The sequence below is a fragment of the Oncorhynchus masou genome, chromosome 32 (genome assembly GCF_036934945.1).
Source record: "Oncorhynchus masou masou isolate Uvic2021 chromosome 32, UVic_Omas_1.1, whole genome shotgun sequence".
In the NCBI taxonomy this organism is placed as follows: Eukaryota; Metazoa; Chordata; class Actinopteri; order Salmoniformes; family Salmonidae; genus Oncorhynchus; species Oncorhynchus masou.
The window spans coordinates 38,812,559-38,839,298 of record NC_088243.1 but is presented as its reverse complement, the minus strand read 5'-3'; the positions used below and the strand labels follow the sequence as shown (position 1 = coordinate 38,839,298).

The following is a 26,740-nucleotide window of genomic DNA, read 5'->3' as shown; positions in this document are numbered from 1 at the left end:
TTTACATCTAACTATGTTTGGTGCAGTATTTTTCGGTGAAAGAATGTGGATGAAAATGAGTCGTCCCTCGATGAATGGCAACAGACTATTGGATCCCAACTGTTAACCAATCACAGACGAAGGGGCGCCGTCATAATATATGCACCAACTTTTCCAACCTGTTTCTGGTAGCATGTGGACAGCTTTAGTGATCAAACTTACCGATGTGATGACTATAAGAGGGACCACTGTATTTTTGTTCTGGTGGGAAGGGTGCATTTTCGTTTATGCTTTACATTTGCTGATTCTCATGTTCATGTTCTTTCCTGTCCTCCCCTCGTTCAGGCGAACCGACCGCCGGCCAAACTCAACCTCCTCACCTGTCAGGTGAAACATAACCCAGAAGAGAAGAAGAGCTTTGACCTCATCTCACGTAGGTTTACCCCTTCTTTTTACTCCCTTCCTTTCTGTTCTCTTCCATTTCTTATCTCTCCTGTCCTCTTCTGTCCGCTCCTCTCTATTCAACTTCCCTCTCTTCTGTCCTCTCCGCTCTCTATTCATCTTCCCTCTCTTTTGTCCTCTCCGCTCTCTTTTGTCCTCTCCGCTCTCTTTTGTCCTCTCCGCTCTCTTCTGTCCTCTCCGCTCTCTTCTGTCCTCTCCGCTCTCTTCTGTCCTCTCCGCTCTCTTCTGTCCTCTCCGCTCTCTTCTGTCCTCTCCGCTCTCTTCTGTCCTCTCCGCTCTCTTCTGTCCTCTCCGCTCTCTTCTGTCCTCTCCGCTCTCTTCTGTCCTCTCCGCTCTCTTTTGTCCTCTCCGCTCTCTATTCACCTTCGCTCTCTTCTGTCCTCTCTTCTCTCTATTCACCTTCGCTCTCTTCTGTCCTCTCTTCTCTCTATTCACCTTCGCTCTCTTCTGTCCTCTCTTCTCTCTATTCACCTTTGCTCTCTTCTGTCCTCTCTTCTCTCTATTCACCTTCGCTCTCTTCTGTCCTCTTCTCTCTATTCACCTTCGCTCTCTCCTGTCCTCTCCTCTCTCTATTCTGTCCTCTCCTCTGTATTCTCTTCGGTTCTCTCCGCTCTCTATTCTCTTCGCTCTCTCCGGTTCTCTCTGCTCTCTATTCTCTTCGCTCTCTCCTGTCCTCTCCTCTCTCTCTTCATCTTCGCTCTCTCCTGTCCTCTCCTCTCTCTCTTCATCTTCGCTCTCTCCTGTCCTCTCCTCTCTCTCTTCATCTTCGCTCTCCTGTCCTCTCCGCTCTCCATCTTCGCTCTCCTGTCCTCTCCGCTCTCTATTCTCTCCGCTCTCTATTCATCTTCGCTCTATATTCTCTTCGCTCTCTCATGTTCTCTCCGTTCTCTATTCACCTTCGCTCTCTCCTCTCTTCTCTCTCTACTGTCCTCTCCTCTCTTTATTCACCTTCTTCCTCTTCTGTCCTCTCTATTCTCTTCGCTCTCTTCTGTCCTCTCTTCTCTTCGCTCTCTTCTGTCCTCTCCGCTCTCTTCTGTCCTCTCCGCTCTCTTCTGTCCTCTCCGCTCTCTTCTGTCCTCTCCGCTCTCTATTCACCTTCGCTCCCTCCTGTCCTCTCTTCTCTCTAATTCTCTTTGCTCTCTCCTGTCCTCTCTTCTCTCTATTCTCTTCGAGCTCTCCTGTCCTCTCTTCTCTTCGCTCTATTCTGTCCTCTCTTCTCTCTATTCTGTCCTCTCTTCTCTCTATTCTGTCCTCTCTTCTCTCTATTCTGTCCTCTCCTCTGTATTCTCTTCTGTCCTCTCCGCGCTCTATTCTCTTCTGCCCTCTCCTGTCCTTTCTTCGCTCTCTCCTGTCCTCTCTTCTCTCTATTCTGTCCTCTCCTCTCTATTCTCTTCGCTCTCTCATGTTCTCTCCATTCACCTTCGCTCTCTCTACTGTCCTCTCCTCTCTTTATTCACCTTCTTCCTCTTCTGTCCTCTCTCCTCTCCGCTCTCTTCTGTCCTCTCCGCTCTCTTCTGTCCTCTCCACTTTCTTCTGTCCTCTCCGCACTCTTCTGTCCTCTCTTCGCTCTGTATTTTCTTCGGTTCTCACCATTCTCTATTCTTTTCGCTCTCTTCTGTCCTCTCTGCTCTCTATTCATCTTCGCTCTCTTCTGTCCTCTTCGCTCTCTTCTGTCCTCTCTGCTCTCGATTCATCTTCCCTCTCTTCTGTCCTCTCTGCTCTCTATTCATCTTCCCTCTCTTTTGTCCTCTCTGCTCTCTATTCATCTTCCCTCTCTTCTGTCCTCTCTGCTCTCTTCTGTCCTCTCTGCTCTCTTCTGTCCTCTCTGCTCTCTTCTGTCCTCTCTGCTCTCTTCTGTCCTCTCTGCTCTCTTCTGTCCTCTCTGCTCTCTTCTGTCCTCTCTGCTCTCTTCTGTCCTCTCTGCTCTCTTCTGTCCTCTCCGCTCTCTTCTGTCCTCTCCGCTCTCTTCTGTCCTCTCCGCTCTCTTCTGTCCTCTCCGCTCTCTTCTGTCCTCTTCGCTCTCTTCTGTCCTCTTCGCTCTCTTCTGTCCTCTCTTCGCTCTCTTCTGTCCTCTCTTCGCTCTCTTCTGTCCTCTCTTCGCTCTCTTCTGTCCTCTCTTCGCTCTCTTCTGTCCTCTCTTCGCTCTCTTCTGTCCTCTCTTCGCTCTCTTCTGTCCTCTCTTCGCTCTCTTCTGTCCTCTCTTCGCTCTCTTCTGTCCTCTCTTCGCTCTCTTCTGTCCTCTCTTCGCTCTCTTCTGTCCTCTCTTCGCTCTCTTCGGTCCTCTCTTCGCTCTCTTCGGTCCTCTCTTCGCTCTCTTCGGTCCTCTCTTCGCTCTCTTCGGTCCTCTCTTCGCTCTCTTCGGTCCTCTCTTCGCTCTCTTCGGTCCTCTCTTCGCTCTCTTCGGTCCTCTCTTCGCTCTCTTCGGTCCTCTCTTCGCTCTCTTCGGTCCTCTCTTCGCTCTCTTCGGTCCTCTCTTCGCTCTCTTCGGTCCTCTCTTCGCTCTCTTCGGTCCTCTCTTCGCTCTCTTCGGTCCTCTCTTCGCTCTCTTCGGTCCTCTCTCCGCTCTCTTCGGTCCTCTCTCCGCTCTCTACGGTCCTCTCTCCGCTCTCTACTGTCCTCTCTCCGCTCTCTACTGTCCTCTCTCCGCTCTCTACTGTCCTCTCTCCGCTCTCTTCTGTCCTCTCTCCGCTCTCTTCTGTCCGCTCTCTTCTGTCCGCTCTCTTCTGTCCTCTCTCCGCTCTCTTCTGTCCTCTCTTCGCTCTCTATTCTCTTCGCTCTCTCCTGTCCTCTTCGCTCTCTCCTGTCCTCTTCGCTCTCTCCTGTCCTCTTCGCTCTCCATCTTCCCTCTCTGCTCTCTTCTGTCCTCTCCTCTCCTCTCTATTCTCTTCTGTCCTGTCCTCTTCTCTTCTCTTTGCTCTCTTCTGTCCTCTCTGCTCTCTATTCATCTTCGCTCTCTTCTGTCCTCTCTGCTCTCTATTCATCTTCGCTCTCTCCTTTCCTCTCCTCTCTGCTCTCTATTCATCTTCCCTCTCTTCTGTCCTCTCTGCTCTCCGCTCTCTCATGTCCTCTCCTCTCTCTATTCTGTCCTCTCCTCTCTCTATTTTCTTCTGTCCTCTCCGCTCTCTATTCTCTTCGCTCTCTCCTGTACACTCCTCTCTCTATTCTCTTCGCTCTCTTCTGTCCTCTCTATTCTCTTCGCTCTCTTCTGTCCTTTCTTCGCTCTCTCCTGTCCTCTCCGCTCTCTATTCTGTCCTCTCCGCTCTCTATTCTCCTCACTCTCCTGTCTCCTCTCCTCTTCTGTCCTCTCCTCTTCTGTCCTCTCCTCTCCTCTTCTGTCCTCTCCTCTCCTCTTCTGTCCTCTCCTCTCTCTATTCTCTTCTGTCCTCTCTGCTCTCTATTCATCTTCCCTCTCTCCTGTCCTCTCCTCTCTCTATTCTGTCCTCTCCTCTGTATTCTCTTTGGTTCTCTCCTCTCTATTCTCTTCGCTCTCTTCTGTCCTCTCTATTCTCTTCGCTCTCTTCTGTCCTTTCTTCGCTCTCTATTCTCCTCGCTCTCCTGTCTCCTCTCCTCTTCTGTCCTCTCCTGTCCTCTCCTCTTCTGTCCTCTCCTCTCTCTATTCTCTTCTGTCCTCTCCTCTCTCTATTCTCTTCTGTCCTCTCCTCTCTCTATTCTCTTCTGTCCTCTCCTCTCTCTATTCTCTTGTCCTCTCTGCTCTCTATTCTCATCTGTCTTCTCTGCTCTCTATTCATCTTCCCTCTCTCCTGTCCTCTCCTCTCTCTATTATGTCCTCTCCTCTGTATTCTCCTCTCTCTATTCTGTCCTCTCCTCTGTATTCTCTTCGGTTCTCTCCTCTCTATTCTCTTTGCTCTCTTCTGTCCTCCGGTCTCTCCTCTCTCTATTCTCTTCTGTCCTCTCCTCTCTCTATTCTCTTCTGTCCTCTCCTCTCTCTATTCTCTTCTGTCCTCTCCTCTCTCTATTCTCTTCTGTCCTCTCCTCTCTCTATTCTCTTCTGTCCTCTCCTCTCTCTATTCTCTTCGCTCTCTTCTGTCCTCTCCTCTCTCTTCCCTCTCTTCTGTCCTCCTCTCTCTATTCTCTTCCCTCTCTCCTGTCCTCTCCTCTCTCTATTCTGTCCTCTCCTCTGTATTCTCTTTGGTTCTCTCCTCTCTATTCTCTTCGCTCTCTTCTGTCCTCTCTATTCTCTTCGCTCTCTTCTGTCCTCTCTATTCTCTTCGCTCTCTTCTGTCCTTTCTTCGCTCTCTCCTGTCCTCTCCGCTCTCTATTCTCCTCGCTCTCCTGTCTCCTCTCCTCTTCTGTCCTCTCCTGTCCTCTCCTCTTCTGTCCTGTCCTCTCCTCTTCTGTCCTCTCCTCTTCTGTCCTCTCCTCTCTCTATTCTCTTCTGTCCTCTCCTCTCTCTATTCTCTTCTGTCCTCTCCTCTCTCTATTCTCTTCTGTCCTCTCCTCTCTCTATTCTCTTCTGTCCTCTCCTCTCTCTATTCTCTTCTGTCCTCTCTGCTCTCTATTCTCTTCTGTCCTCTCTGCTCTCTATTCATCTTCCCTCTCTCCTGTCCTCTCCTCTCTCTATTCTGTCCTCTCCTCTGTATTCTCTTTGGTTCTCTCCTCTCTATTCTCTTCGCTCTCTTCTGTCCTCTCTATTCTCTTCGCTCTCTTCTGTCCTCTCTATTCTCTTCGCTCTCTTCTGTCCTTTCTTCGCTCTCTATTCTCCTCGCTCTCCTGTCTCCTCTCCTCTTCTGTCCTCTCCTGTCCTCTCCTCTTCTGTCCTCTCCTCTCTCTATTCTCTTCTGTCCTCTCCTCTCTCTATTCTCTTCTGTCCTCTCCTCTCTCTATTCTCTTCTGTCCTCTCTGCTCTCTATTCTCATCTGTCTTCTCTGCTCTCTATTCATCTTCCCTCTCTCCTGTCCTCTCCTCTCTCTATTATGTCCTCTCCTCTGTATTCTCCTCTCTCTATTCTGTCCTCTCCTCTGTATTCTCTTCGGTTCTCTCCTCTCTATTCTCTTTGCTCTCTTCTGTCCTCCGGTCTCTCCTCTCTCTATTCTCTTCTGTCCTCTCCTCTCTCTATTCTCTTCTGTCCTCTCCTCTCTCTATTCTCTTCTGTCCTCTCCTCTCTCTATTCTCTTCTGTCCTCTCCTCTCTCTATTCTCTTCTGTCCTCTCCTCTCTCTATTCTCTTCTGTCCTCTCCTCTCTCTATTCTCTTCGCTCTCTTCTGTCCTCTCCTCTCTCTTCCCTCTCTTCTGTCCTCCTCTCTCTATTCTCTTCGCTCTCTTCTGTCCTCTCCTCTCTCTATTCTGTCCTCTCCTCTGTATTCTCTTCGGTTCTCTCCTCTCTCTATTCTCTTCGCTCTCTTCTGTCCTCTCCTCTCTCTATTCTGTCCTCTCTGTATTCTCTTCGGTTCTCTCCTCTCTTCCCTCTCTTCTGTCTTCCGGTCTCTATTCGCTTCGCTCTATTCTGCCCTCTCTTCAGTATTCTCTTCTGTCCTCTGTGTTTCACAGAAGTACCGCTACAAATGGACTTTGCTCCATTCTCAAAGCCTGACTTTTAGACACTGCAGAACAAGGAGGGATGATGTGTTGGGACTAATGACAGCTCATAGAGTAGAGATATCTACTGCAGATGAACTAGGGAGGAGAGGAGAATCACAGAAAAATGAAAAGTGGTTGATATGGTCTATGTCTGGATTATAAGGGAACATCTGAGTTTTTCCGTGGAATGAGGGCAGCGGGAAAGGAGTTGGGAATAGTTGAATCGCTGTAAGATTCATATTCCGGGAAGACTCTGTACTTTGTGTCTCCACACCGGCTTCTCCGAATCAGCAGCCTATTTAGAATTTCATCCACATTCATCTGTTCCCTGTGTCCTCACATAATCTCATGTAACCAATGGAGCTTTTTCCTCCATTCACCCTCTTCTTTCTTTGTTCGCCCTCTTTCTTCAGTCAGGTTTTTGGGGATGTGCGTTGAGTTTAGCTGAGAGGTGAAGTTCATAAACACTGGGCCAGAACTAAGTGCTCACGTCAGGCCGTCACCCTGCTGTCAAAGGACAATATTACTGCTTCAGGATATGAAAGGGCTTGTTCTGGTGGAAACCAGGAGAGATGCTGCTCTCCTTTGAGCGAGAGACTGTCAGAACTCCCAGCTGTCAGGGGATCTGAATTGTCGATCAGTCAGATCTGGAGAAGGATAAAGTACAATAGGACTTCATCCAGGTTTTTACTTTGTTGTACAGTACAATAGGATGTTTGGTAAACGATTTTTGGTACCTCTGTCTTACATAGATTCCACATACAGTCAAATCTCAACCGTTGTCGCCTCATCCATTGTACTGTTGGGATGCTGTTACACAAATCAAATCTAATTGATTTATATAGCCCTTCGTACATCAGCTGATATCTCAAAGTGCTGTACAGAAACCCAGCCTAAAACCCCAAACAGTAAGCAATGCAGGTGTAGAAGCACGGTGGCTAGGAAAAACTCCATAGAAAGGCCAAAGCCTGGTTCCTCTCAAGGTTTCTTCCTAGGTTATGTGGGGTGGCCAGTCCTCTTCTGGCTGTGCCGGGTGGAGATTATAACAGAACATGGCCAAGATGTTCAAATGTTCATAAATGACCAGCATGGTCGAATAATAATAAGGCAGAAGAGTTGAAACTGGAGCAGCAGCACGGTCAGGTGGACTGGGGACAGCAAGGAGTCATCATGTCAGGTAGTCCTGGGGCATGGTCCGAAGGCTCAGGTCCTCCGAGAGAGAGAAAGAAAGAGAGAAGGAGAGAATTAGAGAACGCACACTTAGATTCACACAGGACACCGAATAGGACAGGAGAAGTACTCCAGATATAACAAACTGGCCCGAGCCCCCCGACACAAACTACTGCAGCATAAATACTGGAGGCTGAGACAGGAGGGGTCAGGAGACACTGTGGCCCCATCCGAGGACACCCCCAGACAGGGACAAACAGGAAGGATATAACCCCACCCACTTTACCAAAGCACAGCCCCCACACCACTAGAGGGATATGTTCAACCACCAACTTACCATCCTGAGACAAGGCTGAGTATAGCCCACAAAGATCTCCGCCACGGCACAACCCAAGGGGGGCGCCAACCCAGACAGGATGACCACATCAGTGAATCAACCCACTCAGGTGACGCACCCCTTCCAGGGACGGCATGAGAGAGCCCCAGTAAGCCAGTGACTCAGCCCCTGTAATAGGGTTAGAGGCAGAGAATCCCAGTGGAAAGAGGGGAACCGGCCAGGCAGAGACAGCAAGGGCGGTTTGTTGCTCCAGAGCCTTTCCGTTCACCTTCCCACTCCTGGGCCAGACTACACTCAATCATATGACCCACTGAAGAGATGAGTCTTCAGTAAAGGTTGAGACAGAGTTTGCGTCTCTGACATGGGTAGGCAAACGTTTCATAAAAATGGAGCTCTATAGGAGAAAGCCCTGCCTCCAACTGCTTGCTTAGAAATTCTAGGGACAATTAGGAGGCCTGCGTCTTGTGACCGTAGCGTACGTGTAGGTATGTACGGCAGGACAAAATCAGAGAGATAGGTAGGAGCAAATCCTATGTAATGCTTTGTAGGTTAGCAGTAAAACCTTGAAATCAGCCCTTGCTTTGACAGGAAGCCAGTGTATAGAGGCTAGTACTGGAGTAATATGATCAAATTTTTTGGTTCTAGTCAGGACTCTAGCAGCCGTATTTAGCACTAACTGAAGTTTATTTACTGCTTTATCCAGGTAGCCGGAAAGTAGAGCATTGCAGTAGTCCAACCTAGAAGTGACAAAAGCATGGATTAATTTTTCTGCATCATTTTTGGACAGAAAGTTTCTGATTTTTGCAATGTTACATAGATGGAAAAAGCTGTCATTGAAATGGTCTTGATATGTTCTTCAAAAGAGAGATCAGGGTCCAGAGTAACGCCGAGGTCCTTCAGTTTTATTCGAGGCGACTGTACAACCATTAAGATTAATTGTCAGATTCAACAGAAGATCTCTTTGTTTCTTGGGACCTAGAACAAGCATCTCTGTTTTGTCAGAGTTTAAAAGTAGAAAGTTTGCAGCCATCCACTTTCTTATGTTTGAAACACATGCTTCTAGCAAGGGCAATTTTGGGGCTTCACCATGTTTCATTGAAATGTACAGCTGTGTGTCATCCGCATAGCAGTGAAAGTTAACATTATGTTTTCGAATAACATCCCCAAGAGGTAAAATATATAGTGAAAACAATAGTGGTCCTAAAACGGAACCTTGAGGAACACCGAAATTTACAGTTGATTTGTCAGAGGACAAACCATTCACAGAGACAAACTGATATCTTTCCAACAGATAAGATCTAAACCAGGCCAGAACATGTCCGTGTAGACCAATTTGGGTTTCCAATCTCTCCAAAAGAATGTGGTGATCGATGATATCAAAAGCAGCACTAAGGTCTAGGAGCACGAGGACAGATGCAGAGCCTCGGTCCGATGCCATTAAGATGTCATATACCACCTTCACAAGTGCCGTCTCAGTGCTATGATGGGGTCTAAAACCAGACTGATGCATTTCGTATACATTGTTTGTCTTCAGGAAGGTAGTGAGTTGCTGCGCAACAGCCTTTTCTAAAAATTGAGAGGAATGGAAGATTTGATATAGGCCCATAATTATTTATATTTTCTGGTTCAAGGTTTGGCTTTTTCAAGAGAAGCTTTATTACTGCCACTTTTAGTGAGTTTGGTACACATCCGGTGGATAGAGAGCCGTTTATTATGTTCAACATGGGAGGGCCAAGCACAGGAAGCAGCTCTTTCAGTAGTTTAGTTGGAATAGGGTCCAGTATGCAGCTTGAAGGTTTAGAGGCCATGATTATTTTCATCATTGTGTCAAGAGATATAGTACTAAAACACTTGAGCGTCTCTCTTGATCCTAGGTCCTGGCAGAGTTGTGCAGACTCAGGACAACTGAGCTTTGAAGGAATATGCAGATTTAAAGAGGAGTCTGTAATTTGCTTTCTAATAATCATAATCTTTTCCTCAAAGAAGTTCATGAATTTATCACTGCTAAAGTGAAAGTCATCCTCCCTTGGGGAATGCTGCTTTTTAGTTAGCTTTGCGACAGTATCAGAAAGGAATTTCGGATTGTTCTTATTTTCCTCAATTAAGTTAGAAAAATAGGATGATCAAGCAGCAGTAAGGGCTCTTCGGTACTGTCTTTCCAAGCTAGTTGGAAGACTTCCAGTTTGGTGTGGCGCCATTTCCGTTCCAATTTTCCGGAAGCTTGCTTCAGAGCTCGGGTATTTTCTGTGTACCAGGGAGCTAGTTTCTTATGAGAAATGTTTTTAGGGGTGCAACTGCATCTAGGTCATTGCGCAAGGTTAAATTGAGTTCCTCAGTTAGGTGGTTAACTGATTTTGTCCTCTGGCGTCCCTGGGTAGACAGAGGGAATCTGGAAGGACATCAAGGAGTCTTGATGTGGGACTTTTACTGCATGTACTGTAGTTGACAGTGTGTCTTACTGCATGTACTGTAGTTGACAGTGTGTCTTACTGCATGTACTGTAGTTGACAGTGTGGCTTCCTGCATGTACTGTAGTTGACAGTGTGGCTTCCTGCATGTTCTGTAGTTGACAGTGTGGCTTCCTGCATGTACTGTAGTTGACAGTGTGGCTTCCTGCATGTACTGTAGTTGACAGTGTGGCTTATTGCATGTACTGCAGTTGACTGTCATGAACTTGTCCTTTTTTGTTCCTTTTCCATCCCTGGTAATCACAGTCTTGTCACCCTGGGGCTTTGATGGGCTCTTAATGGAATTGCTCTCAGCTCTTACATGTTCTGGTCTTTGTTCCACTATGTCTCTGACCCACCCACCCCTATCGCCCCCCCCTCTCTTTTAGATGACAGAACCTATCACTTTCAGGCCGAGGACGACCCAGAATGTCAGATGTAAGTATGTATTCCTTCCTGTGTGTGTGTGTGTGTACAGGTCATGTGAGAGTGTGTCCTGTTTATCCCTCATACGTCTTTTCACACACAACCCACACGTTTCCATCACGTTTGGGTTGTGTGTGTGTGTGTGTGTGTGTGTGTGTTTGTGTGTGTGGGGGGAAAGGTGTGTCCTGTTTCTCCCCATACCTCTTCTCACAGTTAACACATCCATTTTTCCACCCTCTAGTCTAACCCAATGTTGACCCTGCCCTCACCCCATCCACACACACACACACACACACACACACACGCGTGCTAACTTCCCCTCCCCCTGTGTGTGTGTGTTTTCAGATGGATCTCTGTGCTGCAGAACAGCAAGGAGGAAGCGCTGAATAATGCCTTTAAGGGGGACCAGCACGTTGGAGAGAACAACATAGTCCAGGAACTGACCAAGGCCATCCTGGGAGAGGTCAAGAGGATGACCGGCAACGACATCTGCTGCGACTGCGGCGCTCCCAGTGAGTGACAGGGCGTCACATACATGTTAATACATACACACGCTTGACACAACACACACACACACCATACCACCTATGTATAATGGATCATACAGCCTTTATGAATGCACAAAGTGTATGAAGGAGCCATGAACTGTTTTACTTGATTGTGCTAGACGTCACTTATTGATGTACGGGTTATTCACAGAGATGGTTACCAGTGTTATGAGTGTAATGAACAACTCCATGTGGTCACTTGACACCGACATTGTAGGGAATGAGGAATGCCCATGGGACAGTTATGTAGGTTTGACTGCAGCCTGTCGTTAACCTGTATTAGAAATAGCTCTTCCCCACTAAGCACATGCAGGTCGTTCCTGTTAAGGACACTGTTACCTACTCTCTCTCCTCTCTCCTCTCTCCTCTCTCCGCTCTCTCCTCTCCGCTCTCTCCTCTCCGCTCTCTCCTCTCCGCTCTCCTCTCCGCTCTCTCCTCTCTCCTCTCTCCTCTCTCCGCTCTCTCCTCTCCGCTCTCTCCTCTCCGCTCTCTCCTCTCCGCTCTCCTCTCTCCTCTCCCTCCTCTCCTCTCTCTCCCTCCGCTCTCCCTCTCCGCTTCTCCCTCTCCGCTCTCTCTCCCTCTCCGCTCTCTCCTCTCCGCTCTCTCCTCTCCGCTTCTCTCCTCTCCGCCTCTCCCTCTCTCCTCCGCTCCCTCTCCGCTCCCCTCTCCCTCCGCCTCCTCTCCGCTCTCCTCTCCTCTCCGCTCTCTCCTCTCCGCCTCTCCTCTCCGCTTTCTCCTCTCCTCCTCTCCTCTCTCCCTCTCTCCCTCTCCGCTCTCTCCTCTCCGCTCTCTCCTCTCCGCTCTCCTCCCTCTCCGCTCTCTCCTCTCCGTCTCTCTCCTCTCCGCCTCTCCTCTCCGCTCCTCCCTCTCCGCTCTCTCCTCTCCTCTCTCCTCCTCTCCGCTCTCCCTCTCTCCTCTCCCCTCTCCTCTCCGCTCTCTCCTCTCCGCTCTCTCCTCTCCGCTCTCTCCTCTCCGCTCTCCCTCCCTCTCCGCTCCTCTCCGCTCTCTCCTCTCCGCTCCCTCTCCCTCTCCGCTCTCTCCTCTCCGCTCCTCTCCGCTTCTCCCGCTCTCTTCTCTCCTCTCCTCTCCGCTCTCTCTCTCTCCGCTCTCTCTCTCTCCGCTCTCTCTCTCTCCGCTCTCTCTCCGCTCTCTCCTCTCCGCTCTCTCTCTCTCCGCTCTCTCTCTCCTCTCTCTCTCTCCCCTCTCTTTCTCCGCTCTCTCTCTCCGCTCTCCTCTCTCTCTCGCGCTTGCTCTCCATCCTCTCCGCTCGCTCTCTCTCTCTCCCTTCTTCCCAGACCCTACCTGGCTCTCCACTAACCTGGGCATCCTGACCTGTATTGAGTGTTCTGGGATCCACAGGGAGCTGGGAGTCCATTACTCTAGGATCCAGTCCCTCACACTGGATGTCCTCAGCACCTCTGAACTCTTGGTAAGAAGCAATTTTGTGCTAGAACGCTCAGCACACATCAGCTAGTTTCACATTATGGCGATAAGGTGCTGTGGCGCTGGGAGGTTAGGCACAGTCATTTTGGAAAGTACACAGGTGGCACATCCGCTTAGGTTAGTTAGCAAAACCTTGGGAAACACTGGCTCTCCCAGTGCATTGCCATTCTTGCTGTTATAATGGGAGAATCTCAGTAGCATGTCCTTGATTCCTCGTGTCATCTCACCTCCTTTTCAAACCCCATTGGATGAGAAGGTCAGAAGTCCCTTCTGGAAATCGAATTGAGATTCTCCCAATGTGAAAACACATCCACAGTGCAGCTGATGATTTACTGCTGGTGGGAGAGTATACCAACGCCCATGTCCTAATTCTACTGAACTCTCCACCCTCTGCTGCGCTCCATTGGGATAGATACAGTACAGTATTACAGAAGCTTGGAGCTGTTTCCACTTTGCATATTTCACATTTCATCTGGCTTTCTAATATCAATTTGGTGCAATTTATTGGCCGTAAATCATTTGGAGCTGAAATGTTTTTGCCGCTAATTCGAGATGATTGCCCTTGTTAAGATGCCAGGGGGTGTAATCATTAGCCTAACAGTTGCAAAAAAAAAAACTTTCAGTTTTGCAACTAAAACGAGAGTTTCTGTTGGACAAATTCAGGTAGGTCCCTTCTTCGTTCCGTTTGTTTCCGCTTCGGAAACGTTTTGCAAAAGAATCGGTGGAACAAATACGCCCCAGTCTTTCACATTTTGGCCACAAGGAGATGGGTGGAATGTGTGCAGAGCGCGCACACACACACACACACACACCATTTTGATTTTAAGCGTTTGCTGAAGTAGCAGAGCAGAATAAATGGAGTATGAGATGAATGTGTACAGTATAAACTGTACTGTAGCACCCTCCTATAGGAGGCTCATTTGCACTTGTATGGACTGTCGCTCTGGTAAGCTCCTACCTGTTTGTGTGTTGCCATGAAGCTGGCCAAGAACGTGGGGAATGCAGGCTTTAACGACATCATGGAGGCGTGTCTATCTGCAGAAGATGTGGTCAAACCCAACCCTGCCAGTGACATGTAAGTTCTGTCTCTCCCTCTCCCCCCCCCTTTCTGTCCCACTAGTTATCTTGCTTTCTCCTCTGGCTCTTTCCTCACACGCAAACACTCTATCCTCTCCTTCTTTCATCAGTCTCCCTGTCACTTTCTCTACCTTCTCAGGTTCCCATTACAGTAGCCCCCCCTACCCAGACCCCCCCCCACCCCTGAAGGTGACTGTAAGGAGGTGACCTAGATGGCACCCTATTCCCTAATATAGTGGCCTACTTTTGACCAGGACACCGAAGGCTCTGGTCACAATTAAAACAGTATGTAGGGAATATGGTAACATTCAGGAAGCAGCCTTCGAGCGGTTGGGCCCGTGACCTTCCAGTTACCTATTGGCAACATGTCACCACAGACACTCATACCCATTCATTATGGATGGAGCAATAAGGAAGGCATCACTAACTGAACACATTTTTATTCATTAAGCTCAAGAGAATTCTATGCATTCTGTTGTCGTTGGCACATGACTCGGTGTACAACCCAAGTAAAATTGAGCACACACATAAGAAACCTAATGCATCCCTCTAGTTGAATTAAACGTTTTAGTTTAAGCTCTAAGCTCATTTTATGGTTGTAAGTATCAGATATATGTATTGACACACTTAGACTGTGTTGACACAGGCAGCCCAATTATTATCCAGTTATTGGCAAAAGAGCTGATCTGAATGGTTAGAATTGGGCTGCCTGTGTAAACACAGCCCTAAAGGGATCATTCAAAAATGCATCTTTGGGTCAAATTACCCTCACCTTGAGTTGTCTGAAGGCCCATGGTTACAGAATCTACAATAATCCAGTATTTACTTCAGGCTACGGCCAGGAGTTAGCATATTAGCATCGTCAGAATTCATGACTGTTAACAGCCGAACCGATGTTAGCACTGCAACACTTCAAACGAGGTTTGGTAGCCTTGGTACTCGTGAATTTATTTTTTATTTCACCTTTATTTAACCAGGTAGGCGAGTTGAGAACAAGTTCTCATTTGCAACTTCGACCTGGCCAAGAATAAAGCAAAGCAGTTCGACACATACAACAACAGAGTTACACATGTAATAAACAAACACAGTCAATAATACAGTAGGAAAAATATATATATACAGTGTGTGCAAATGAGGAAAGATAAGGGAGGTAAGGCAATAAATAGGCCATGGTGGCAAAGTAATTACAATAATAACCTGTCCATGTTTTTCTTCCATGTGAGAATGTTATTTCTGCAACACGATGTAAATGTATGAATACTTTGATAGTTCCATCAAGCCGCTGGTGAGAAACGGATGTGGCTGTGAGAACGCGACGGAAACGGGTGTGGCTGTGAGAACGCGACGGAAACGGATGTGGCTGTGAGAACGCGACGGATGCGGCTGTGAGAACACGACAGAAACGGATGTGGCTGTGAGAACGCGACGGAAACGGATGTGGCTGTGAGAATGCGACGGAAACGGATGTGGCTGTGAGAACGCGACGGAAACGGATGTGGCTGTGAGAACGCGACGGAAACGGATGTGGCTGTGAGAACGCGACGGAAACGGATGTGGCTGTGAGAACGCGACGGAAACGGATGCGGCTGTGAGAACGCGACGGAAACGGATGTGGCTGTGAGAACGCGACGGAAACGGATGTGGCTGTGAGAACGCGACGGAAACGGATGTGGCTGTGAGAACGCGACGGAAACGGATGTGGCTGTGAGAACGCGACGGAAACGGATGTGGCTGTGAGAACGCGACGGAAACGGATGCGGCTGTGAGAACGCGACGGATGCGGCTGTGAGAACGCGACGGATGCGGCTGTGAGAACGCGACGGATGCGGCTGTGAGAACGCGACGGATGCGGCTGTGAGAACGCGGCGGATGCGGCTGTGAGAACGCGACGGATGCGGCTGTGAGAACGCGACGGATGCGGCTGCGGCTGTGAGAACGCGACGGATGCGTCTGTGAGGCGCCATGAGGAAATGGTTCCAGTTTTTAGTGACAAAATTCTAGCGACTGTTTCAGCGTTTTACACGTAAAAACCAACTACCGAACTTAGTTTGAAGTGTTTTTTCGGCTTGCAGAGCAGCTTTGCTAGTGTCGGTTTGGCTGCTTACAGTCATTAATTTGGAATTCTGTAAGCAGAAGTAAATAATGGATTCTGGGCATTCAGACACTACTAAACGTCATTCGACCCAAATATACATTCTGGCTGAACTATCCCTTTTTATGTCTGTGGCCTTTCTCCTTCTGGTGCAGGCAAGCCCGTAAGGACTTCATCACAGCCAAGTACACCGAGAAGCGTTTCGCCAGGAGGAAGTGTCCAGACGGGGTGTCCAAGCTGCACACCCTGTGTGACGCGGTCAAGGCCCGGGACATCTTCTCTCTGATCCAGGTGTACGCTGAGGGAGTTGACCTGATGGAGCCCATCCCCCTGGCCAATGGACATGTGAGTCTGCATGTCCACACCAATACCCCATGTCACACGAGCGTGCTGACCCCAGGCATACCGTGCTGGTACAGATATTTTTTTATCCACATTGTCCTTTCCAGGCCATCACTCAACAGCTCGGCTTGGCTCAGTAGTGTAAATGAACCCCAACTCTCAATTGACTTTGTTTTAGCTCGGGTGGGGTGGTTTTTACATTGGGAACACGACTGTGCATCCACATTTGATCTGTCCAGGTGCTCTCAACTGCCACAGCTGTAGTGGAATTCAAATGGCAGTATTTTGGTTCATTCTCTTTGCTGGGCTGTGAAAAACAACTGCTCCTGGGAGTGTAAATGCTTTTGTATAATAGATCAACCATCACTACAAACACCTGGCTCACATTCAGGGCTATTACTGTTTTTACTGCCTATAGCAAAGCAGACTGCTGAAAGGGAGCATATGTGCAGGTTTTCATCAAAGTCCCAGTGTTTCTCGGTGTCCGTCGCTCCATTTTGGCTCTGATATGTCTTTGTGTCCCCGAGGTCTCACCACGGCCATTTTGGATCTTCTGTGTGTGCGGTTGCAGGAACAAGGAGAGACGGCCCTTCACCTAGCGGTCAGACTAGTGGACAGGACCTCGCTCCATATCGTCGACTTCCTCACTCAAAACAGGTAAGGGAATTAAAGTAAACGTCAATGAGCTTTTTTTGTAGAAACACGACCCGTCATAAATGTCACGAGAACGACTGAGCAGATGTCAAGAACAGTCACAACGGCGTATGACGACGGACTTTAACACGGTCGTCACACAAAACTACTCAGTTATTATTTTTATTTTTTTTAACACAGTCCCACAGATATTTGCATAAACAAATGAATTTGTTCAGAACAGGTGCTGGAATAATGCTGATGTGTGACGTCTGTTCTCCCCCACAGTGTGAACCTGGACAAGCAGACAACCAAAGGCAGCACGGCCCTCCACTACTGCTGCCTGACTGACAACATGGAGTGTTTGAAACTGCTGCTGCGGGGCAAGGCATCCATAGACATTGGTAAGAGAACTTTACATCTCTCTTCTACTGGGAAGGACTGGTTTGGAAACGGCACGGATACAAAATGCTAGTGTAGACTTTGTTTATTGTTGCCGAGTGTAGTGCAAGAAACGGATTCCTGTCGACCATTTAAAATCAGGTTATGTTTTAATTCATAGCTCTAGAAATTATAGCTAATCGACTGCCAAACAGAATTATTAACACACATTAAGACACACACACATAGAAGCACATGAACGTGCCTTGTTTTGGTCAGGCCGAGTTCCCAGGGGCCCTTGGTTTTCCAAGAGACCCTACTTTGTCACAACAGCTCAAACCAGGCCCAGGATAAGAACGAGATGATGGAGAGAGAGAGAGAGACAGACTATTTAGTGTGGGAGTCCTGCTAGTGATCTCTCTCCAGCAACAGAGTTGACAAAGGAACAGGGGGCCATGGTCTGTGGACTGGCGTGTGTCTTTATGTGCCCCAGGAACCTCCTTGTTTCACACACCATCTCGTTTACAGAGACGGGGAGGTGTTGTTACAAACGCGGCTGTTGGCAAACATGGCGAAGCAGTAGGCACCCTGGCAGCCGATGGAGGCATGCTAGCGTTGTGTTGACAGGCTGTTGAGTTGGGTGTAGATATCTTCCTAATTCATGCTGCCGTAGCCCAGAGGTGATAATTGTGTCTCGGGTTACTTGTCAGTGCTCATCTATGAGGTGTTGATCTCGAGTGGTGGAGGACACAGGGTATAATTTAGTGACTGGATGAAGATGTCTTCCTGTAGCGAATGAGTCTGGGGAGACGCCGCTGGACATCGCTAAGAGACTGAAGCACCTGCAGTGTGAGGAGCTGGTGAGTGGTGTGTGTGTGTGTGTGTGTGCGCACGTGCATCTTTAGCAAGATAGAGAGTGACTCCTCATCTCCATGCTTTATTTGAGCCATTAATCACTGTCAGTGTGTGTGTGTGTGTGTAGCTGAACACGGCGTTGGCGGGGAAGTTCAACGTCCACGTGCACGTAGAGTACGAGTGGCGTCTGCACCATGAAGACATGGACGAGAGTGACGAGGACCTGGATGAGAAGGTGAGGGTGAGGACTCACTTCAGATTATACACACACACACATACAAACAATGAACTCACCACACACACACACACACATAACACAAACACACATTGATGATCTTTCTATAACCTTTTGACCCCTGTCCTCCCTCAGCCCAGCCCCCACCGGCGAGAGGAACGCCCGGTCAGCTGCTACACCCCTGGCTCCAACTCCCACCGCCAGCCCAGCCCTGCTGCCTTGGCACGCGATGCTGCCAGCCTGGCCAAGGACAAGCAGCGTGGTGGGTACATGCCCAACCTGGTCAACAACGAGACCTACGGCACCATCCTCGACGCCAGCCCCCCCGTGCCCGGGGGGCCCACCCCCACATCTGCTCCCCCTCTTCCCCCACGAAACATAGGTGCTTTGTCTTTCTCTTTTGATGTGATAGCAAGGTGGGTGCTGCATGTATAGAGAGCCACATTCGTCTGGCGAAACGTTCCAAATTCTATGAACAAGTTTAGTTTGTTCGGGGAATCCGTGTGAATGCTATTTGAGCACTGATTTTATTTATTTTTTCAAAAAAATGCTCCTGATTTTGAAGTTGATAAACGTGATCCATATCAAATGACCCCAGCATCGAGCCCATTTCAACCCAGATTCACCTCGTCCTCCTCCTAATTTTTGGAGAATTATATTTATAATACATGCCCAATGGGTTCAGTTCAAATAGAGGGAAATCTCAATTTGGCCTCGTCTCTGTCATAGAGTGTAGATGGCCTTCTCTAATTAGTGCATGGCCCCATGGTGACTTGTGTGGCGCTCTAACCTATTTGAAGGGCAGAGAGGACTCTGGGTAGGGAGCATGGGCAGTTACATTGGCGGCAACAGAGTGAGCTAGTGAGTTACTTTTCCAAAAAGTTCTCAGTCTGTGCACCATAGTCCATGATGAGGCAGACTGAGAATAACCCAACATATCACTGGAAATGAATTTGAACTCCATAGTCCATGATGAGGCAGACTGAGAATAACCCAACATATCACTGGAAATCAATTTGAACTCCATAGTCCATGATGAGGCACACTGAGAATAACCCAACATATCACTGGAAATCAATTTGAACTCCATAGTCCATGATGAGGCAGACTGATAATAACCCAAAATATCACTGGAAATCAATTTAAACTCCATAGTCCATGATGAGGCAGACTGAGAATAACCCAACATATCACTGGAAATCAATTTGAACTCCATAGTCCATGAGAAGCAGACTGAGAATAACCCAACATATCACTGGAAATCAATTTGAACTCCATAGTCCATGATGAGGCAGACTGATAATAACCCAAAATATCACTGGAAATCAATTTGAACTCCATAGTCCATGATGAGAGGCAGACTGAGAATAACCCAACATATCACTGGAAATCAATTTGAACTCCATAGTTTATGAGGCAGACTGAGAATAACCCAACATATCACTGTAAATTGATTTGAACTCCATAGAAAATAGTCCAAACACGTTCAATTCCTGAATTGAATTTTGCATCCGACTGCTCACATTCCACCGTGCTGAACAATTTGATTCAACTCACTCACTTCGAAGTGTTGTCTTTACTTTTACTTTACGTTGCCCCACAAAGAGCATTGGCCATCTGCAGCTCCTCTCCAGCAAACTTGACTTTGGGCAGTCTTATCTATTTCATTCCAAGAGTAGCCTTATCTTTCTGTGTTCTACTTTGGTGTCAAGTCTCAATCAATCAATGAAAAATGTGTTTTTACAAAGCCCTTTTTAACAGCGGCAGTTATCGAAAAGTGCTTTACAGATACCCAGCCATAAACCCCAAAGAGCAAGCGATGCATGTCTCCAGGTGCCAAAGCATATCTTCTCTCCCACTCCTCCCTCCCCAGTCCAGTCATCAGGGTCCTCTGGGTGGAAGCCTGGCTCTATAGACCTGGGGGTCCGACAGAGGTCCTCCTCAGACCCCCCCAATATCCACCCCCCCGTACCCCCCATGAGGGTCACCTCAACCACGGGTAGGCACCTCCTCCTCCAGGCCTTGTCTGAACACATCATAATAATAACCACAATCAGTATCGTAATCAAAATAATCCTGGTAAATTATTGTACATGGCGTTATTGTCGATAGGTCATGTTACAGTATATATAAGGCACATGCAGTATGTTTATAACATGATGTACAAAGACGACATCGAGGAGAAAAGCACCCAGTTTACATAAAGATGGGTAACTTGCATAGAGATCTGTGCCATCATGACGTCTGTGACAGCATAGCCTCAATGGCGCGGTCTATCTCCATTTTTGTCTAGAGCCCACTTTCAACCTCTATCTCTCTCTGCCCCCCCCCCCCCAGGTCTTGCTCCTCCGCCTGTGGCCAAGACAGTGAGTATGATGGAGGCGATGAACCAGCAGTCAAAACCGGGGACCGGACAGGGCCACAACAGAGCCCCAACACCTAAGTCTCCTTCTGGGTAAGCGCGCGCACACACACACATTGGACACACACACAAACACACATTGGACACACACACCCATGTTGGGGGGGGGGCACACCCTGCCTGAGGCAGCATGTTTTACTTTGATGAACACAAAGCAAGTTTGCCTTTGGAAAATAGCGTGTAGGGTTTCTGGTTTACCACTTCATTAACTTCCAAGCTGAGCTCTCCTAAAAGACAAACAGCTTTACACTATTCATCCACATGGCTCTACTCAAGCTCCCACGGGTCTGAGTTGTGTGGCTGTTGGAAGGGAAATGCACTGTCGGGTAAATGTGTGTGTGTTGATTTGAAGCACATCCTAAACAGCAGCTGACTACGAGGTTATGTGTGTTTTTTTAGCAACGACAAAAGCTTCAGCAAAGGACCGACTCGAACTGGGTCCATCGAAAGACCAGGTGGGTGTAAAAAAATCAACTTTACTCTGCGTCTGTAAATGACCTGTAAAAGCATGTCGCATAGTCAGATAAAAACGCTGCGACTGGATGTGTTGTCTGTGGGTCGGCTGCAGACAATCTGCTTGTGAGATTGTTGTCTGTGTGGAACAGTTTGTGTATTCACACAACGACGTCGTCGATTCCTCTTCCTCCTCCAGCTAAAGAAGTGCCGGGATATCCCCACAACTCAGTAGGTCAATCGCTGCCTCCCGCCCCCATGCCTAGGAAGACCTATCCGGTGAGTTCCCCTCCACCTACCGTTGGCCTTTTTTAAATATTTTTTTTATATGATCGTTTGCCCTGTTGTGGATTGTGATTGGACAGCCATGGACAATACAGAGGCACTTATTGGACTTCTCCATCTGATCTCGACGTTGTTTTTCAGTTGGTCTTATTGTCCTGTGCACTCTGAGTATCAATGGCTCGAACAGTGTTTCCTCCTTCCTGTCACGCTATGTAGGAGGGGAAACCTTGAAGTGTACACTCGTTCTTGACAGATGGGGAAACCTCTCGTATCTCTGTCCCTAGCTCAGTGCTAGCAATCTGTGTCATACGGGCTCACCATGTGAACCACTGACTGATCAGCGATAGCCTGTGGTGAAAACATGCGATGCACAACTCCCCCCTGCCTGACAGTTACTATGTCCTGTGTCATTTGTCTGCTATGCAACCCTCCAGCGGTCCATGTGGAAGTGGGCGTCGAGAATTCCAAAGGAGTGAAAGACGGTTTAGATACTTAAATTAAACGACCGCATCTGTCTGCTGAACGGTCAAGTACACCTGCCTGTCTGCGTAGAAATAGAATGACTAGAAAGGGAAGCCCCTGAGACCATGGCAATTTGACAGTGCACTCTCAACATGGCCACCGGAAGGTTGACTTGAATGGGAATGTTGGTTCTAGTAATTATATTGCTATGCCCGTCTGGCCGTCTCTCTTCAGAAGCAGAGGCCCAAGCGGGTGAAGGCCATCTACAACTGTATGGCGGACAATGCAGACGAGCTGACCTTCTCTGAGGGGGAGGTGATCGTGGTGGATGGGGAGGAGGACCAGGAGTGGTGGGTGAGTGTCAACTCTAGATCAGGCTACTATTTTGTGTGTTGGATGTGTGTGTTTGTCTCCATTCACACGCAGTGAGAGCAGTCCGGCCCAGTTCTAGTCCAAATCTGGCCTATTCCAGAGAGAGTCCACTGAGCATGTGCCGGAAATCTTGGTGGCCTCAGCAGCACAAAGCAGTGACCTCATTCTAGCCGTCCTCCTTTCTCTCCCGCCCCCGCCTGCCTTCCTTCCTCTGCTGAGTCCGTTGTCTGAATACAGACCAGCTGCAACTTGTTTTTCCAAAAGCCACCTCTGTAAACATGACCGTATTTAGTCACTTATTCTCCATGGGACTTTGTGTTATAGATGCCTTCCGCTCTCTTTTTCTGACTTCAATGGCATTTTGTTTGTGTCCGCGCCTGTGTTGACGACAACTGAAGCAGAATTTAAAAGGTGTTCTGCTGATTACTCTTAAGGGGGATAGTAATCCAAAAGTAACTGTACAAATAATCAGATTATGTTACTGAGTTTGTGTAATCTAAAAGTTATGTTACTGATTACAATTTTGGGGAGTTTACTAGTAACTGTAACGGATTCCATTAGAAAGTAACCTACCTTTTTTTCTCATCAATCTACACACATTACCCCATAATGACAAAGCAAAAATAGGTTTTTAGAAATGTTTGCAAATGTATAAAAAATTTAACTGAAATATCACATTTACATAAGTATTCAGTATTCTTTACTCAGTACTTTGGCAGTGATTACAGCCTTGATTCTTCTTGGGTATGACGCTACAAGCTTGGCACACCTGTATTTGGGGAGTTTCGATCTGGTTCAAGTCTGGGCTCTGTCTGGGCCACTCAAGGACATTTAGAGACTTGTCCCGAAGCCACTCATGCATTATCTTGTGTGCTTAGGGTCGTTGTCCTGTTGGAAGATAAAACCTTCGCCCCCCCAGTCTGCACTCTGGAACAGGTTTTCATCAAGGATATTTCCTGTACTTTGCTCCGTTCTGACTAGTCTCCCAGTCCCTGCCACGGAAAAACATCCCCAAGGCATAATGCTGCCACCACCATGCTTCACCGTAGGGATGGTGCCAGGTTTTTTCCAGACATGACACTTGGTACTCTTGGCAACTGTTACAGACCTATATCTATCCTACCCTGCCTTTCTAAAGTCTTTGAACGCCAAGTTAACAAACAGATCACCTACCATTTCGAATCCTACCGTACCTTCTCCACTATGCAATCTGGTTTCTGAGCTGGCCATGGGTGCATTTCAGCCACGCTCAAGGTCCTAAACAATATCATAACCACCATTGATAAGACAGTACTGTGCAGCCGTCTTCATCGACCTGGCCAAAGCTTTCGACTCAGTGATTGACAGACTTCTTATCGGCAGACTCAACAGCCTTGGTTTCTCAAATGACTGCTTCGCCTGGATCACCAGCTACCTCTCTGATAGAGTTCAGTGTGTCAAATCGGAGGGCCTGTTGTCCAGACTTCTGGCACTCTCTATGGGGGTACCACAGGGTTCAATTCTCGGGCAGACTCTTTTCTCTGTATACATCAATGATGTCACGCTTGCAGCTGGGGTTTCTCTGATCCACCTCTACGCAGGCGACACCATTCTGTATACTTCTGACCCATCTTTGGACACTGTGTTAACAAACCTCCAGATGAGCTTCAATGCCATACAACACTTCTTCTGTGGCCTCCAACTGCTCTTACATGCAAGTAAAACTAAATGCATGCTCTTCAACCGATCGCTGCCCTCACCCGCCCATCTAGCATCACTACTCTGGACGGTTCTGACACAGAATATGTGGACAACTACAAATACCTAGGTGTCTGGTTAGACTGTAAACTCTCCTTCCTGACTCACATTAAGCATCTCCAAAATGAAATCTAGAATCGGCTTCCTATTTCGCAAAAAAGCATCCTTCACTCATGCTGCCAAACATACCCTTGTAAATCTGACTATCCTACCGATCCTTGACTTCAGTGGTGTAATTTACAAAATAGCCTCCAACACTCTACTCTGCAAATTGGATGCAGTCTATCACAGTGCCATCCATTTTGTCTCCAAATCCCCATATACTACCCACCACTGTGACCTGTATGCTATCGTTGGCTGGCCCTCGCTTTAGATTCGTCGCCAAACCCACTGGCTCTAGGTCATCTATAAGTCTTTGCTCGGTAAAGCCCCACCTTATCTCAGCTAACTGGTTACCACAGCAGCACCGACCCGTAGCACGCCCTCCAGCAGGTACATTTCACTGGTAAACCCCAAAGCCAACTCCTGCTTTGGCTGCCTCTCCTTCTAGTTCTCTGCTGCCAATGACTGGAACGAATTGCAAAAATCACAGAAGCTGGAGACTTATCTCCCTCACTAACTTTAGGCATCAGCTGTCAGAGCAGCTTACTGATCATTGCATCTGTAAATAGCCCACCCAACTACCTCATCCCCATGTTATTTATTGTTTTTGCTCCTTTGCACAGTATCTGGGGTACATGCACAGCGTTGAGATTGCCTGCAATGACAACAAGCTCAGTCCGATGATGCTGTGATACACCGCCCCAGACCATGACGGACCCTCCACCTCCAAATCGATCCCGCTCCAGAGTCCAAGCCTCGGTGTAACGCTCATTCCTTCGACAATAAACGTGAATCTGACCATCACCCCTGGTGAGACAAAACCACGACTCGTCAGTGAAGAGCACTTTTTGCCAGTCCTGTCAGGTCCAGCGACGGTGGGTTTGTGCCTATAGGCGACATTGTTGCCGGTGATGTCTGGTGAGGACCTGCTTTACAACAGGCTTACAAGCCCTCAGTCCAGCCTCTCTCCGCCGATTGCAGACAGTCTGAGCACTGATGGAGGTGTGATGTTCGGACGTGCAGGTGTTACACATGGTCTGCCACTACGAGGACGATCAGCTGTCCGTCCTGTCTCCCTGTAGCGCTGTCTTGGGCGTCTCACATTGCAATTTATTACCCTGCCCACATCTGCAGTCCTCATGCCTCCCTGCAGCATGCCTAATGAACGTTCACACAGATGAGCAGGGATCCATCCTGGGCATCTTTCATTTGGTGTTTTTCAGAGTCAGTCAGTTTTCATAACTGTGACCATAATTGACTACCATCTGTAAGCTGTTAGTGTCTTAACGACCGTTCCACAGGTGCATGTCCATTCGTTGTTTATGGTTCATTGAACAAAGATGGGAAACAGTGTTTAAACCCTTTACAATGAAGATCTATGAAGTTAGTTCGTAAAAATCCAAATATCTTTGAAAGACCGGGTCCTGAAAAAGGGATGTTTTTTTGTTTGTTGCTGAGTTTAGAAACATCAAGGATGATCAATGTTAACAGGATGCACCTGAGCTCAATGTCAAGTCTCATAGCAAAGGGTCTGAATACTTATGTAAATAAGTATTTTAAAAATAAATTTGCTAACATTTCTACAAAACTGTTTTCACTTTGTCATTATAGGGTGTTGTGTGTATTTAATTCATTTTTATTTGATCTATTTTAGAATAAGGCTGTAACGTAAAAAAACGTGGAACAAGTCAAGGTCTGAATACTTTCCGAAGGCACTATATGCAAAAAGTGTACGTGTTTTGTCCCAATTATCATTGTGTTACATTGTGCCTCTCTTCTGTTCTCTCCCAGCTGGGCCACATCGAAGGAGAACCTATGAGGAGGGGGGTTTTCCCTGTCACATTTGTACACTTCATCATGGACTGAAGGTCAAAGGTCACCAGAGGTCAACACAGGACCTGGAATGGAAACCATGGAAATGCCCTCCACATTCCCACATTTCTGTGGCAAAATTATCTTTGTCATCAGCAAAGCTTGTGCCTGCACCGACACTAAAGAAGAGTGAAGTGTCGCTGCCCAATGCTTTGGCTATACAGTCTGTTGCCGTGACAACAGATACACCCTTTACTCCAGGAATGTCATGTGATGTCATATCACTCTTTTTAGGCCAAGCCTGCAAAGGCTTGTGGGGAAACTGTGTTTTGACTTCTGATACCATCTGACATAAAAAAAAACAATGATTGTAGTAGATAACCTCTCGCAATAAAATGCACTTTCTGCTTATTTATCCTGGTCACGACATTTAGAGGATTATTGACAAAATGAAGGTTCTGTTAACTATTTCACTCTGTTGTCTTCGGTTTTGTGAATTGTACAGAAATTTCTTCAAGGACAGCTGACAGGGACAGTAATGTGTATCTTTAGGATTTCTTTCACTTATTGTTAATGTGAATATAGTCTATGCTTACATTCCATCTCCTTGCATGGTTAAAGGGTGAACAATTTCTAAACGCTTAACTGCTTAATAGGCAAAGGCATGTAAACTTTATAGCACTCACAATGTGGGAAGCAGACTCAGTGGTGGAGTGGTGCCTGGAGAAGTGTGTATGTGTGTATACTATAATTTGGCAAAAATAAATCCCAAAGGCCTGCCTGTGTGAAAAACTCTGACAAAAAATGATGAATCCCATGTTGGTCTTTAACAGTTCAGGAAACCCAACCTGTACTGTGCTAGTAGTCTGATAGTGGGACTACTATTGAAACAAATGAGGCGGTCAACTGAGTCAGAAATATTCAGTCAAACAAATTCTCTATAAGTCTCACTTTTTAATATAACATCCAATTGTGTTGTTTTCTAAGTCCACAACAGGTGCATGAATGGACATGCACCTAGTTTACATTAAATGTAGAGTTTTTTTGGGAAAGCCTTTCCATCTAGGCTACAAGATGATGATGAGGCCTATGATTAGCTTTGCTATATTTTCTCCTGTTCCTTAATTATT

The 26,740-nt window shown here is 47.5% G+C and overlaps 1 protein-coding gene across 7 annotated transcripts in view; it reads left to right on the top strand.

The window, feature by feature from the left end:
* Nucleotides 1–26,025, top strand: part of asap2a (ArfGAP with SH3 domain, ankyrin repeat and PH domain 2a) — a 97,989-nt gene extending 71,964 nt beyond the window's left edge. Inside the window, exons 12-28 of one of the 7 annotated variants that reach the window (XM_064954090.1) lie at nt 325–412; nt 10,323–10,371; nt 10,705–10,871; nt 12,203–12,336; nt 13,331–13,425; nt 15,675–15,864; nt 16,433–16,518; nt 16,783–16,898; nt 17,668–17,735; nt 17,858–17,971; nt 18,101–18,347; nt 19,839–19,964; nt 20,303–20,420; nt 20,787–20,842; nt 21,040–21,119; nt 21,825–21,941; nt 25,590–26,025. In XM_064954090.1, coding sequence (XP_064810162.1) covers nt 325–412; nt 10,323–10,371; nt 10,705–10,871; nt 12,203–12,336; nt 13,331–13,425; nt 15,675–15,864; nt 16,433–16,518; nt 16,783–16,898; nt 17,668–17,735; nt 17,858–17,971; nt 18,101–18,347; nt 19,839–19,964; nt 20,303–20,420; nt 20,787–20,842; nt 21,040–21,119; nt 21,825–21,941; nt 25,590–25,664 — 1,926 coding nt within the window. In that variant the 3' untranslated portion in view covers nt 25,665–26,025. Of the gene's footprint in view, nt 1–324; nt 413–10,322; nt 10,372–10,704; nt 10,872–12,202; nt 12,337–13,330; nt 13,426–15,674; nt 15,865–16,432; nt 16,519–16,782; nt 16,899–17,667; nt 17,736–17,857; nt 17,972–18,100; nt 18,348–19,743; nt 19,965–20,302; nt 20,421–20,786; nt 20,843–21,039; nt 21,120–21,821; nt 21,942–25,589 lie in introns of those variants that run through there. The other 6 variants (XM_064954092.1, XM_064954089.1, XM_064954091.1 and 3 more) reach the window with 6 other exon arrangements.
* Nucleotides 26,026–26,740: the final 715 nt, after the last annotated feature.